The sequence below is a fragment of the Berghia stephanieae genome, chromosome 4 (genome assembly GCF_034508935.2).
Source record: "Berghia stephanieae isolate SIO BIC M18660-M18661 chromosome 4, UCSD_Bste_1.3, whole genome shotgun sequence".
Lineage (NCBI taxonomy): Eukaryota > Metazoa > Mollusca > Gastropoda > Nudibranchia > Aeolidiidae > Berghia > Berghia stephanieae.
This window is the reverse complement of record NC_088363.1, coordinates 60,582,159-60,597,922: the sequence shown is the minus strand read 5'-3', so window position 1 is coordinate 60,597,922 and position 15,764 is coordinate 60,582,159. Positions and strand designations below refer to the sequence as shown.

The window sequence follows — 15,764 nt, the reverse complement described above, 5'->3', positions numbered from 1 at the left end:
CCTTTTACCCCTGAGTACGGTGAGAGACTGTGAGTAAAAAGCATTTCCAAGAACTCAACTATGAAGTACGGCCCAATGGAGAAGCCGAGCGTCCTAGTCCAATGACCGTGATGCTCATTAGCCTCTGGATTCAATGATGTTTTGTATTATTCAAGGGATTTAAAACGTTTCTCAAAGCCATAAGATTGTAATTAAAGTTAACGATCAAATTTTCTTGTGCTGTAAAATAAAAAGATGCTCAAACATGATTGTAAGCAAAGCGTGAATTTATTGAAATAAACAGCATTGCCACCACACATACCATTTATAATTTTCAAATTTATCTGAATCATTTTTTTTTTAATTTTATCAATGGTTCATTATACTAATGGTTTATTATTTTGATCATATTTTAGTTGCAACTATTAAATGGATGATTGACTTGCTTTGCTATTAATAACATCAACACAGATAGATAACACATCATCACAAAATTGTGCTCGAGTAACAATCAAATATTCAACGTTATACAGTATTGTGATAGATACACATTATAACACAATGAGAATGATTTTTAAAGATGTACATTTTTATTTTCATCATCATTATCGTCATATATATATAATGCATTTTTATGATTATGAACATCTGCAAAGTACATTTTGACTGGATTCATGTTTATTTGTTTGTTTGTTTTTAAGGATTTTACGGCGCTTGCGACACATTTAGGTCATTACAGCACCAGTAAAAAGTAAGAAAAATTGATAGTAAAAATTTTAGATTTACAATTAAAACACACAGGAAAAGTAAGACAAAGGGGAATGATACAAATAGGGAACAGGTGTAGATTCCAGTAACACACTATCACATACTTAGTTTGCGATCACCTAGAAGTCTCATCCAGCCACAAGCATAGGATTCCACTGAGAGTAATATACTCCAATGATTACATTATAATATAGATAGAGTGCGAGAAAAAAAAACGGGAAAAAATTACGACGCTTGTTCAGTACGAAGTGGGTAACCAAAAATATTCGAAAATTTACAAGCAACACGAACAAAACTTTAAGTTAATTCTTGTCAAGTTTAATTTTTAAAATGCTTTATTAGTTTAGAAACAATACCTGCTTTACCTTACACGTATAAACACCACGATATCGAAAGTTTCTAAATTTGCGTCTTGTTTTAACAGTGCAGTGTTACTAGTGTAAGAAGTTGCCACGTCCGGTTGAAAAACAAATGATCAATCAGGACAAAATATGTTTATTGTTTGTTTTTTGTTTTTTGGGGTTTGTTTATTTTTTTAATTCAATAATGCTACATAATTTTGAGTACGATTAGAAACCATATTCGATTTATCGCCATTGATGAATTTCCTCCAGTTGCCATCATTTTGTCATTGGTGGTTATTTGGGGGTGGTGCAAATTTTACACATAAACAGAGTTAAAAAGAGTCAATTCAAAATGCATGAGTTCGACTCACTATTTAAGACATTAAAAATCAACTGAATCATGGGGAAAACTCTATGGATCAGTCATAAAGTAAAATGAGGGATCGAAGATCACATCAAAATTTTAGAATCACATCCAAAATCTTCGATATGGCATTATTGCGGTATGGTTATTAAAATAATGGAGATATTAAAATGTTTGAATATATATTATTTCGAGACACTGTATGCACAACTCTGAATATTTGGCTTTGATTGTGGTGAAAATGTCATACTTGTATCATTCATAGTCTGGCGGCTACATGCTTCTAAACTTTTCCGGGGTTTTTTTATCGCACCTGATACATTCAAAGCAACAAATAGAACAATACGTAACAGAGAGTTGACTTTCATGAGAGAAAATGTCATCTCCCAAAACCTTAACTATACATTTGACTGTTTCCTTCCCAGCCAAGGACCCGGAAATGACTAAACCAAGTATAGAAGACACAGTAAGTGATCTTCTTGTCCACCATGGGAGGACTAGAGTCATCGACACGATAACTCTCTCCATACCAATTATAGGAAAATCGTCACATTCATTACGATACAACCAGCCTTTTTCTTCTTAAAATGTCTTTTGTACATCATAAAATTTAAACAAAATAAACAGTGTGTTGTAGATCATGTTTTGCTAAAGAAATTATTCATCGCAAGAATTTTACTGCTATTGTGTCTGAGTGATAAAAATATATATTTTGTGTTAGTTGGTTTTGCGGAAAATCATGAAAATGGCTGGTAAGGAGAGGGATATGAAATATTACACCGGAAATATTTGACCCACCTTCTCAAATCAGTAATTTGCCGGGGTGAAACAGTTGACAATTTGATTTAAAATTAAAATGTGACCCGTCGTCTCAACATAGTATTTAGTTTCTATCAATTCTTATGGGAGCTTATTCAATAAAAGAACTGAGAAGAGAAAGAAACTTCACCCATGGTTCAATGCTTTAGTCTATAAATTCAATTTTCGCCATCAGAATTACCTCAACAAAATACAGGTTTGGGACGGTGGGTTACATATCAGATTCAATGTGATGAAATATAATTTTCGAAAACGAAGACATAAAGTACAACATAATTGGATAATGAAATAGTTATATTTCCTTAACTTTCACCAGATCGTCAGAAATTGGATACAATGAATTGCAAGCTAAATGTAAGGTACAGGGATCTCATACTTAGGATAGAAGAGGCATCTGAGGACTCCCTTTCGTATGACTAGGAGAGGAAAGGCGCTTTAGTCAAGTAAGTCAAGTAAGTCAGCAAATTGTTGATCAAGATCTACTAGTTGAGGTCCTAGCGCCTCATAACTTTTGGTCAAAGTCTACGAACGTAATCATATTGACAACGCATTACATTCACATTCTGCCTCACCAAATCTATCAATTTTATAGTTCTGCTACAAAAACGTAATGAATATTTCTTTGGAAAATCCTATTGACCTCATACAATGATCCAGGAGTAAATCTCTGCAAAATGAATGAGCGCTGATATGGTCTAGTGGCTTCCAACTGTAGATCAAAGTTTCGAATCCCTCTGTAAGTGACATACGTCTGTAAGTGACATAAGTCTATGGAATCTTGTTTTAAATGCAGTTACTCCAAACACTCAAGAATAACAATGGCTACCTCTTGGAAAGCATTGTCTCTGTTGGAAAATAATTACATATTTCCATATTGATTTCTAAACATATGTGTGTCTCGTCTCACATTTTAAGTGTTGCTGTTGGCTTATGAACCTTTGCAAAGCACTTTTTGAGCATACTTTGTGGATATTGTTCAAAAGAGATGCTTTCTTTCTTAAAATGAAGTATCAATATTTCATCAACCTTTCAAACAATTACTTCGCTCGCCCCCCCCCCCCCCCTCTCTCCTCTTTAAAAAAACAAAAACTCAATCACCATCCAAATAACAACGCACAATAACCCAAGGCTTAACTATGGAACAACCAATAATTGTATAACAAGTTAAGATATTTATAGTACATCTTTTGATCGACCTTAGATATTAGTATGTATAACTTTAAACATCTTGTTCCGCGAAGCCATGAACTTCAACACCAAACAACTGCTGTCAAGCTTGGAGATAGGTAAAGAACTTAAAGGTGTATATTATGAAGCGGTGCAGACAAAGCAAGAAAGAAAAATACAAATACCGGTAATCAGGAGGTCTGAGGTTCGATCCGCAGTCGAGGAAGACAAATTTTTGGGGGATGTTTTTTTTTTTCTTCTTGTAATTGTTTTCTTGCTTGCTTTGATTGCCACGAATTCTTACACACTTTTTCAGATATGTATCTTATACAAGTGCCAGCGTCCTAATTTCTGAACTTGAAGATCGGCTACATTACTATTTTACTTTAACATCAAAGCCGTCATGAACAATCGTCAGACTCTATATAATTTGTCAGGACACGATGTCAATCTGATCGCAATGACTTGAAGATAGGCCACGCGTCTCTTTTACTTTAACATTTAAACCCACAGGATGATTGTAAGACTTAACACACATTATCAGAACACAATGTCAAGCTGATTACAATGGCTTGAATTTGGCTACGCGCTTCTTTTACTTTAACATCAAAACCCACATGAGAATCGTTAGACTTAACACAATGGTCAGATTCATTAAGAAGAATATTCTGTTCAGGACGTTTGATAGTTTCGGTCTGTGGCATTTCACAGTCTCGGTCTGACTTCCGTTGTCCCCATTCCCGTGCGTTGATTGGTCACTCATCTTGTCGCTCTCTGTAATGAGAACATCTGATTGGTTGTTCCGTTCTGTGAACCTCGGTAACATATGGTTGTCTTTCCTCTCGGTCGCTGTGATCATGGACAATCCGTTGTTGCTGCTGACGTCGTTTTCAATAGCCTTGGCCTCCTTCTTTTTCGATTCCCAGCGGTCACACTTGATAACGATAACATTCCCCAGGACACAGATAAAACCAACCGCCAGCATGCATGAGACGTAGACAACTAAAAAAAGGGAAAATAATTTGTTGTCATTTATTATGATAATGATGATGATTAATTGCTACTAATGACGATAATAACAATAACAATGATAAAGATAATAATAAGAATGATGATGATGTTGATGTTGTTGATAATGATGCTGCTACTGATGATGATGATGATAATAATAATAATAATAATAATAATAATAATAATAATAATAATAATAATAATAATAATAATAATATTAATAATGACTAGATAGATAAATACAAAAATACAATTATTCTTTAGAATATCTTATGGGTTCTAAGGGTAGACTATACAAATTCCAGGAGTTACACATGCTGCAGCGCAGTGTGTTTAGCTCAGGACCGCTGAAGGGCACAATGCGAGGCGAGCTGAGGTTCAGCCCAGCAGTCTACTACTATCATTAATTTTTCTTTTTTTCTTTTGTTTTCCCTTTCACCTTTTGTCAATTTCAGTTTTCTAAACAATTCTCTTACCCAACAAAGAAATGTTGTCGGACGTTTCGGGCATGTCCTGATCAATAACTCCAAGGAAGACAGTGAAGGAGAGAAGGACTGTGATAGCCACGGTCAGTTTGTCTTGTTCATCCGGGGCCAACAGAAAGGACGTGGAACACATGATGGCCAACAGCATGACAGGCATCAACAAGCTGAAATAGAGACAATGATGATGGTAAACTTAAAGGGTAGATTTCCTACTCCTGATTTCCCTCTCTCTCTCTCTCTCTCTCTCTCTCTCTCTCTCTCTCTCTCTCTCTCTCTCTCTCTCTCTCTCTCTCTCTTTCTTTCTTTCTTTCTTTCTCCATCTCTTTCTTTCTTTCTCCATCTTTCCCTTTCTCTCACATCATAATACTCCTCCAAATCCTTCTGCTTCCTCTCATCTGATGATATTATGTTTTAAAGTTCAACTCATGTTCAAAAATCTAACTTTAAACAGTGTTACTAAATCATTCAACAGTTTTATCACCCTCAACCACACAGACCAACTCCAATAGACACACCAACCCCCCCCCCCCCCCCCCACATACACATATAGAGAAAGAGAGAGAGAGAGAGAGAGAGAGAGAGAGAGAGAGAGAGATGGACACACACAGATAAAGAGAGAGAGTGAGAGAGAGAGAAGGAGAGAGAGAGAGAGAGTAGAATTGTTGCTGTTGGTGAAGGTGCTTCATCTGTTATGTATAAGTACATGTCCACGGTTTTTTTTTTTTTAATCACACACTTATCTCAGTGATAAAAAAAATCTAAAGTTTTCATCACCTAAGAATGAAATAGCCCGGCCTCCTGGTAAGCTTCACCCTAAAAACCAGCTCATCATAAAATAGCTGTGTCCTCTCCGCCAGCATGACATTCTTCAGTGATGACTCGGCCTGAACCTTGTACTCTCCATTCTCCAAAACCAAAGCGAAATTTACTGGAACTTTACCGAATGCTAGCTGAAATGAGTAAAAATTGTACTTTTGAAAATGGATCACTTAAAAGCATCTCAAAGAATTAATTGTTTTCAGCTTTTTACCATCCCGTCTTGTCATATTTTGAAAGAAGGTGTTTTATTTCATGAATGAATCCTTTCAGAGAAAAAAAGTCCAGTGATTTGTCTTAAATTGATATTATAATATAAGAACTTAAGCTCGACGTTAAGTAAGTCCATTTGAGAAATCCCTCTAGGATTATTATAACTACTAATATTCTAAGGTTTTACGAGTATATATATATATATATATATATATATATATATATATATATATATATATATATAATATATATATATATATATGTTTTTGTTAAAATGAATAACATTTAAATCTATCGATTTTTGAAGGACGTGTTTTCTGGTTATATTTGTAAATAAGAGTTATTCCTGAGTACAGCAGTTAACTGGTTAGGGACAAGAAGAAAATAAGAGGAATTGGAGAAACAGCCCAGGTGTCTCTATTAGATGACTAGGAAACAATTAAAAGCTCAAAGTCAAGTTGTCCTTTCAGGCAATGTGGCGTGGATTTTTTTTTTCACGTTATTTTTCCATACTTACTTTTACCGACGTGTTATCATTCATCCAAGAGAATACTCGTATTGAGCAGATATTGCTGTCGAATGGATACTTTGTCACATCAAACTGTAAAAGACGATCCACAGTTTAAATCAGAAAACAAATAAAATGTCGCTTATTATAGAATACTATTGCTTTACCATATCAATGATAAACGGAGATGCACGAGCTCTACTACTGCCGTACTCTTGTGAAACACGTTTTAAAAAAATAATTTGGCCAGAATACTTCTCATATATATATATATATATATATATATATATATATATATATATATATATATATATATAAATAAAATGACCTCATCTTGTCAAGGTCCCAGGGTTGAACAAAGTTTTTGAAAAGATGAGGGTCATTTTAATCGAGCAAAATTTAAAGGTCAATTTTTTGAGGAGAATTATTTTTAAAGTGTTTTATTCAGAGTGCGGCAGAACAGAAGTGTTTGGAAATAAAAGATAAATTGCAGAAAATAATAACTATCATTTCTTGCTATCTAATTGCTTGCATTAACCGAAATATTTTGAGATTGTTTTTTTTTTCTTTAATAATCTTTTATTTCCAATAATTAGGTGATAAGATTGTTTGGGAAAAATTAAAGACAGTAAGTATATAGATGAGACAATCATATTTTTTAAAAACTAATTAAATCCTCCCAAAACTGATATATATGACCGGCATGCGGACATGCGAATAATTTGTTTAAAATAAAAACTTATTTAAAATCCCCAAATGTCTTCCCGAGTAAAATGGAGAAATGAACGGAAATGATTGTTGCTGAACCCGTTTTCCAAGCTCACCTTACAGGCTGTGTCCAGTGTAAATGCCGGTGCCCAATACACCATACCTGTGTGGTAGACTGCCACCAAAGTCTGAGCTGTACCAGGGTAACGCTTTTCTTCCACTCTAATAATCAGCAAAGTCGAATCATTGAAAAAAATTAGCAAAAATAATGTGAAGAAATAGGGACGTAAAACAAAAAAAAAACAAATTGCTATGCCCGTTTGGCTTTTGATAACAAGGATATTACTGTAGCGTATTAATAGCAAAAATATCACGAGTCAGCCCTATTATTCTTTTTCAAAATAAATGTAGCAGTTCAAGAATTATTTTGTTTTCTTCACGAATCCGGTTTTACTCTTTGAAAACATATTTTGAAGCGTAATCTTGACTACAATGTTAATTCTTGATGTCAAATCGTTGAAATCAAGAGCCAAAAATTGTAAAAATAAATAAAGTTTGATAAACAAAAAGCATTTAAGTGAGGTCATTTTAGGTATTTAGAATGATACTATTCTTGGGGAAGAGAGAAATGGAATTTCAAAAACTCACGTATTGTAAAAGGCAACATCTGGATGCCATACTTTGTTCTGTGGAATGATGATCTCTGACATGCCACCAAATTTCTCTGGTTCCCATTGCAACAACTCATCTTTCCATTGCTAAAGACATCAAAAGTTAACATAAATGATAAATAGATAAATAATGAATGGGTAAGACGATGATGATGATGATGATGATGATGGTGATGATGATGACGACGACGACGATGCTGCTGCTGATGATGATGATGATGATGATGATGATGATGATGACGATGACGACGATGCTGATGATGATGATGATGCTGATGATGATGATGATGATGATGATGATGATGATATCGTCAGCAAAAACTAAAGAGAGAATAGTTGAAATGTACACATTTCTTCGCAGAGCAATTAAAGGAATTTGTTATGTCTTTCAATTATTTTCACCCTCTCTTGCAAAAAGTGTCCACGAAAAGTATGCACGAGAAACATATATAGTAAAATCTATCTAAATGAAAAACTGCTTTTTAAAATAATCGATAAATTGAAAATAATTCCGATTGTATATTCCTATTTGTTACGGTTACTTATTTACTATCCATTATCCGAAATCGCTACGGTCCTAAATCGTTATCTCTAAATCAAAAGTAATTAATGCCTCTTTAATTGGGGAAACAAAAACAACTTGTATATCTTGATAGGCTCTCGAGCCGTGCTAAGCAGTGTACAATTCTAGGCTAGGAAATGTTTGCTATAGATAACAATGTTAAACCACAGTCTTTTCAGTTAAAGAAGAAAGGCAACTCAACTTTGATAGGAAACTATAGTAATCATTGTATGAGTAGCATCCCTTGATTTCCTTACCTTTGGTTGTCATGCGAACGTAAAACAAGCTAAGCATGGCAACACCGGAATAAAAGATCCAGTTCTTTGCATTTCTGTCTCATCGATTCTAGCCATATCATGCTATGGTATCTTTTTATTCATAGTTAATTCTTTATTTCACATCCCTTATTTCCATCGAGGCTAATTTCAACAAGATATCTCAGTCTTATGGTTTAAGACATAAAGCAGACCATTTCACAATCTTATCACTCGATTGATGATCATAGGCTACTTGTCTACTATTTGAGCAACTGCATTCCATGTACAAAAAACAGAAGCTGCCAATGGTTTCTTAAATCAGCGTTTAAATAAATTGTACTCTTACTGTTACAAATCAAGTTAATCATTAATGTGGTAACAACGATGCATGCCCCCCCCCCCCCCCCAAAGAGGGTACAGCTTGCCATCGGTAAATTTAAATCGTTGAACATAGTATTTTTCTTGTACTTACCACTCTAAAAAACCCGGTGGACCTCATAATCTGCTTTTTTAGGTCCTGTTCAATGAAGAAAGTAATAGATTTAGTTGGTATGATAATGTGTTATAGATTGCATAAAGCAGAATGGTTGTCGCACAATAGCATACATATCTGAAAAAAGTGTGTATGAAACAGTACGAGACACGAATAAGAAAGAAAAATACAGAGAAACCCACCCCCTCCCCATATAAAAAGGTAATGTTTTGTATTTTTCTTTTTTTTTTCTTGTACTTTTTTGTTTGTTTGTTTTTGCTTTGCCTGGCATTGTTTCAAACACGTTTATTCAGATCTTCATCTTACAACAGTGCCTTTTCTCTATTATGTCACTTTGATATGTACAATGGCATCATGGTCTTTAGTGGAAGATTATACTCTGAACAGAAAGAAAAAAAAAGGAAAAAGAAACTCTAAAACACTTGAGCTTTTATAGAGAGCAATATCCACTAAGCGTGTCAACCCGCTTTACAAGGGGTCCCTATTCAACAGCAATATTCAACATGAAGGACGACATGACGCCTATTAAGCAATCTTACATCATATTTTCTTTTGAGACACAGACAGCGCTGTTAACGATCAGGTACTCATTTTACACCTGAGTACGATGAGAGAATGTTGAACTATGCGCCGATCAAAGCGGGTCTCAAATCAAGCGCCTTCTAATCCGAAGGCGAGCGTCGTACCTAATAATAATAATAATAATAATAATAATAATAATAATAATAATAATAATAATAATAATAATAATAATAATATATGCTTTTTACATAGTGCCTTACCCCGTAGATCAACAAGCTCAAAGCGCTTACATTACCAGATAGCCGCAGATTTGAATTGAAAGAATCTAATGCAGAACAAAATAAAATGTTTTGGATTGAAAGTCTTCTATCTATATTTTTCTATTAACTTTCTATCCAACGGTACCAATAACTTTTATTTCAAAAGGCTGCAGATACAATTTTGACAAAAATGAGTTATACAAATGCAGTATAGAATAAATGATGGCACATCTAACAATTTCTCTCATTTAGACTAGATATCGCGACCTATGCAGTTTTATAAATTGTTCGGAACAACACGAGTATAAAAATATTTTTAGAATTATGTTTCATATGCTACAAAAGCTATATACTGTCTTTCTTTACCTAACTTTTCATACCGTTCTTGAAATTAAAAAAAAATGTGAAGCATGTGAACAATCAATCCATAAACGTTATAGATAAGTCGTTAAAGGCAGGGATTAAATCAAATTCAAACAATACGGTGTCAGAACGATGTGATTCGATGAGAAAACTGCACTGTTATCCTTTACGTTTCCCGAACATTGAGCTGACACCTTCTTATGATAATATCGTTTTAACTTCAAAGAATCAAAAACGATAAAATTATAGAAAACTACAATTTGTTTTGTCATGCCCATATTATAAAAAGGATTTTTTTTTTTTGGGGGGGGGGGGGGTATGTAAAATTTTATACATTTCATTTGTGGTTCATGTAATCCTTCAAAGCCATTCAACCCATGGGGCCGGGGTTTATCCTGGTTTCTATAACGTGAAATGAACAATAGCAATAGACTTCAACAGTCATGACGTCACTTCCCTCGTAATGACGCATGCTAACTTAGTAACTGGCTCTAAACTATCGGAACAAAGGCGAACACCCTTACGAAATATTTCTCCGACGAGCATAAAAGTGTATCCAGGGGAGAAAAACATTATAAATGTCATCATGGTTTGACTTTTATACATTCTGATCACATGACATGAAAATTTCTAGCCAGCATGAAGAATAAAAAGTACCCATTTTCTTTGTTTAAAACCAGGCTGCTCGCCGTTGCTGGGCGACGTGACATCGGACTATTGAATCCAATTGCTTACTATTTTGGATAAGACGCTAGTCTAATAATGCATTGTATTTTCCGACAGGTCTCATGGACCCAGCTACCCAATCACTGTTGGGTGGACAGGAGGGTAAGAAAATAATCTCCACTTCACCCAAGATTGGTCTTAATTGGTCACTTTAGGTGTAAAGCGAGTGTTCTTCCAACTGAGCTAACGGGACACCCACTGTGTGATTTATAGATTGTATGCTCTTGGCTAAGAAGCTCATAACATTGCCATCCGGAAGTAAAACGGACCAACACACAAAACTGTGTGTATCCATGAACGTTTATAGTCAGGTTAATACCATTCAGTGAGCATTACTCATAAACGCGGATGGCAAAAAAAACAATAACAAAGATCTGAGTGACGTCATCTTCGAACTATCTATATACAGCTTTCAAAATGAAACCTTATTGACCTAATATTCTCTAAATGTCCTCAAGGCGCATACAGGCAGTCCCTAGCCAACTGCAACGCTCAGCATGCAGGACAAGACATGGTCCCCGTCAGATGACGTCATTAGAGTTTTGTTTTTGTTTTTCAATTCTAGTTTGGTATCGACTCTAGATGTCACAGACAACAACAAAAAAGAAACGATTTGCAACCAAAAAAAAAATAAATAGATCAAACAAATCCAAGTATAAAAATATAAGCTCTCTGAAAAGTCAGCAGGAGCGTCAATGTTTTGGAAATGTCATCATCTTTGGAAATAATCTGTCACCATGCAATATTAATAATGATGAAATGGACAATGATAATTGGACCACTTTGATCCATTTCTACGTCGGTTAAAAAAAAAAGAAAAGAAAAAGAAAAACGACATTGGGCTTGACCATCTTAGTTGGTAGAGCGCTCGCTTCACACCCAAAGGGACGGATATCGTTCCTCGGTAAAGTGGAGATGTTTTCTAATCACTCAGCAGTGAGCGGGTAGCTCGATCTGTTAGATCTGGCAAAGTACTTTGCGATGTACCCGCTTTTAAAAATATTCTGTTCTCTATTCTCTCAGTTTTTTACTCACATCATTTCATTTTATTTTTACTTTCATATCTACATGACCAGTAAAAGAAAAACTTGAATATGAATCAATTTGGCATTTCCGGTAATTTGCTCGGCTTGTGAAATAGAGTGCAATGAAAAGTGCGCGCGGTTGATTGTAATTCGATGTCACGTGAATATCTAACGATTTTATAAAGATATTTTCATACGTTGTAGAAATATTTGTTCTTCAGATCATAAGGCTCCATAAGGATCATAAAGGATAAGCTGAAAGAAGAAGAAGAAGAAGAAGAAGAAGAAGAAGAAGAAGAAGAAGAAGAAGAAGAAGAAGAAGAAGAAGAAGAAGAAGAAGAAGAAGAAGAAGAAGAAGAAGAAGAAGAAGAAGAAGAAGAAGAAGAATGAGGGAGGCCATTGGTCAGAAACATATCTCGACCGCTCCCGGAATCGATACGAGCCCCTTCGCATGGGAGGTGAGTTCTTTACCACTGAAATATCTTGACTCTCGCCTGCAGTTGCTTCACATTTATATCAGATTATTTTTATAACCTATCGCATCCAAACGGTATTATGTGGAGGTGTAGGGCCAGTTGTCCGAAAGTTATTTTGAAGATATCAGAAATATGAAATTATACATTTTCACACTTTGATATAAATCTGTAAGGTGTTTATGTAACAATGCCAGACAAAGCAGAGAGAAAAATATTTGGGATAATTTTTATCTTGTATTTTACATTCTGCTTTGCCTTGCACTGATTCATACATGATTTTTCAGATTTTTATTTTACACAACTGCCTGCTCCATAATTCGTCACTTTTATATTTTCACACTTTGAGATATAGTTATAGTATTAAAATTGACCCCCAATAAGCCAAATAATCTAAAAACAACCAACCACTTTTCAGGTATAAATTCAATTTCCAGCATCCAAATCAATCCGATATATTACAGTGTTGAGATGATGGGTCACATATAAATTGTCATCCAAACAGTTCGTCTGTGTCTTCACTTACCAAATTCAGTATAATGTTAAATCCGATTTGAGATGATGTCATCACCAAATAGTTCGTCTTTGTCTTTACTTCACAAATTCAGTATAAAGCTGAATAGGATTTGAGATAATGTTATCATCCAAACAGTATCTACGTCCGTGTCTTCACTTACCAAATTCAATATTGAGTTGAATACGATCTCCACCGAGACGTCCAAAGCTTCAGAGTAGTTGGAAGACGGTCTGACTATGGTGCTGTAACCTGTATCTTCAAAAATCTCCTTTAGTAGACGTGTCATGTGAAAGGAACTCCCTGACGCATCTCCTAAAATATGAAAAACGTTAAATAAAATTGGTGTTGTAATAAAAATAAAAATTATAATTTCCCTTTAATTATCCGGCGGAAATGCTTGCAATTCTATTTATACATTCTGAAAAAAAAAGTCAAAGAAAATTCAGGGAGAAAAACATTAAACAGAATGGTATTAGATGGACTAAATATAAGAAATAAAGTATTTTCAGTTACTTTAAAGCTCAAAAGGTTGGCGTACCATGGCCACATACGTCTTGATGACTGACCATAGCATTTTCCCATGATCCAATTGATTTTATGATGTCACTGCACTGCTTATATGACGCACATTTAGAAACTTTCGATACCGTGATTGTAATCCGAGTTTGGTATAATGGACATAGTTTCTTGACCAAAAAAGCACTTTTTAAAATAAACTTGGCAAGAATGATTTTGTTCTTGTTGTAAATTTTTGAATATTTCTAGTATCTAATTCGTACTGAAATAACGTAATTTTTTCCGGGTTTTTTACTTGCACCTTCATAGTCTGAATGTACCGATAACTTACAAAATGTCATAAGTACATGTGAAAACTGTGTACTGGGTGTAAGGGATTGGATGAGTAGGAACAGGCTAAGGTTGAATAACGACAAAACAGAGGTGATGTATATAGTGAACAGAAGATTTTGGAACGAGAAGAAAGTGAAAGTAGGAGGGGTGTCAATAGACATTGTTGACAAGGTAAAAAATCTTGAGCATTTTTCGATTCATAGCTGTCGATGGCATTAGGCGATAATACATTTTTTTTCTGACAGAGCCAACGCTGTTAATGGCCAGGCACTCAGTTCACACCTGTGTGCGGTGAGAGAATGTTAGTAAAGAGTCTTTTCCAAGGACTCAACAATTCGCCTAGCGAGGCTCCAACCAAGGACTTCCCAGTCCGAAAGCGAATGCCATACCACTAGACCACATAGCCGCACAGTGTTTGTCTTTGTGTTGTCTTAATCCTGTCGTACTATTATATTTATAAATAGATACTTTAGTCGACTGATTTTGCAGACCGTTTAATTGACTCTTCCATAACTTTTGATTCAAAAATTGTAGGATTATAAAGGCATAGTATAACAAAATGTGTTCCGCCTCCTCTATTCGAAATTGTAGAGGTGAAGCAAATTTCAAAGATTGAATATATCTATAGGTCGTGAAAACTATCAAAATTTACTAAGATTGAGGCTTAAGTGGTTTTATGATACTGCATTCATTCTTCTTAATGAAGCATATTGATCCCAATAGAATGTCATATTTTATGCAACAGAGTTTGCCTTCAGAATTTGAAACTATTATCGTTGGGTCACATATGTCGGCCGTAGTCTGACAACAACCTATTGAGTTGAAGTTTTACCACAGATCATTAATTACACTATAAATAGTATGCGCTTGGCTAAGAAGTTCACAACATTGCCATCCGGAAGTATAACGGACCAACACACAAAACTATGTGTAACCATGAACTTTTATAGTCTGGTTAATACAGGTTACTCTTAAGTACTCATAAGAGAAGTACTCATAAACGTGGATGGGAAAAAACAATATCTTCGTTCTATCTTTACTGACGAGGATCAACCAGCAGAACTGGAAGTATCATTTCCAGCTATGTATCTCTTATCTAATTCTACACGCAAAGAATGGACGTTTATCATCTCCATTTAATTCAGAAATGTTGGCTAGCCATCTTAAGTAAATAAAAATAAATATAATATTCCCTTTCTTCATCCCCAAGGGGAAATTTGTCTTTGGCGTCCATTCCAAGAGACGACTGGAATAACCCAGACGTCAGCTGCAAGGCCGCACAGCGGAGTGGGTAGTCGAACTCGGTGCCTTTTGGCTAGTACGAGGAAAAGACCAAACCTCTGAGCCACAATGCCCTAGATCAATTTAATGTGTTAAAACCATCATCAGAGGAAGTAATCGCCATCAAATATTCATTGTTGCTCTTGTCATCACTACCACATAGTAACAGAAAGGGAAACAAAGAATTTATTGACAATGTTAAACATCAGAGTTAAATGGCGCGAACGTAGTCGTCGGTGGCTGCAGTTTAGAGTGCGGCATTGACAAATGAGTCCCAGCAATTAACGATTATTGTGTAGACCTGTTTACGATGTTGGATCTCAAATAGACGATTACTCTTAAGTAATAACCTATTAGTTTTATGTTCATCCTGGGAGTACACCTCGGTCTGTTTGGAAGTTATTTTCATCCTCACATTGGCGTCAATAACCACGTGACTTAGCATATTGTATGAGTACCGTTATAATGTTTGAAATCCCTTATAAGTCGACGTCTACGGATTTGCAGGTCTAATAATCCAAATTGTTATGGTCTCATTGTTGTAAAGGAAATACTCTCAAATCAACTCAAAATATCGTCCATT

The 15,764-nt window shown here is 35.1% G+C and overlaps 1 protein-coding gene across 3 annotated transcripts in view; it reads right to left on the bottom strand.

Annotated features, from left to right (window-relative positions):
* Window positions 1-248: 248 nt before the first annotated feature.
* The window catches only part of LOC144970949 (acetylcholine receptor subunit alpha-like), a 36,302-nt gene continuing 20,786 nt past the window's right edge, over window positions 249-15,764 (bottom strand). For 2 of the 3 annotated variants that reach the window (XM_078911155.1, XM_078911156.1), the window contains exons 3-10: window positions 13,212-13,363; window positions 9,145-9,189; window positions 7,831-7,940; window positions 7,299-7,404; window positions 6,484-6,567; window positions 5,712-5,887; window positions 4,929-5,101; window positions 249-4,443 (exon numbers count right to left, since the gene is read on the bottom strand). In XM_078911155.1, the coding sequence (XP_078767281.1) occupies window positions 4,037-4,443; window positions 4,929-5,101; window positions 5,712-5,887; window positions 6,484-6,567; window positions 7,299-7,404; window positions 7,831-7,940; window positions 9,145-9,189; window positions 13,212-13,363 (1,253 nt within the window). In that variant the 3' untranslated portion in view covers window positions 249-4,036. The remainder of the gene's footprint in view (window positions 4,444-4,928; window positions 5,102-5,711; window positions 5,888-6,483; window positions 6,568-7,298; window positions 7,405-7,830; window positions 7,941-9,144; window positions 9,190-13,211; window positions 13,364-15,764) is intronic. The other variant, XM_078911157.1, reaches the window with a different exon arrangement.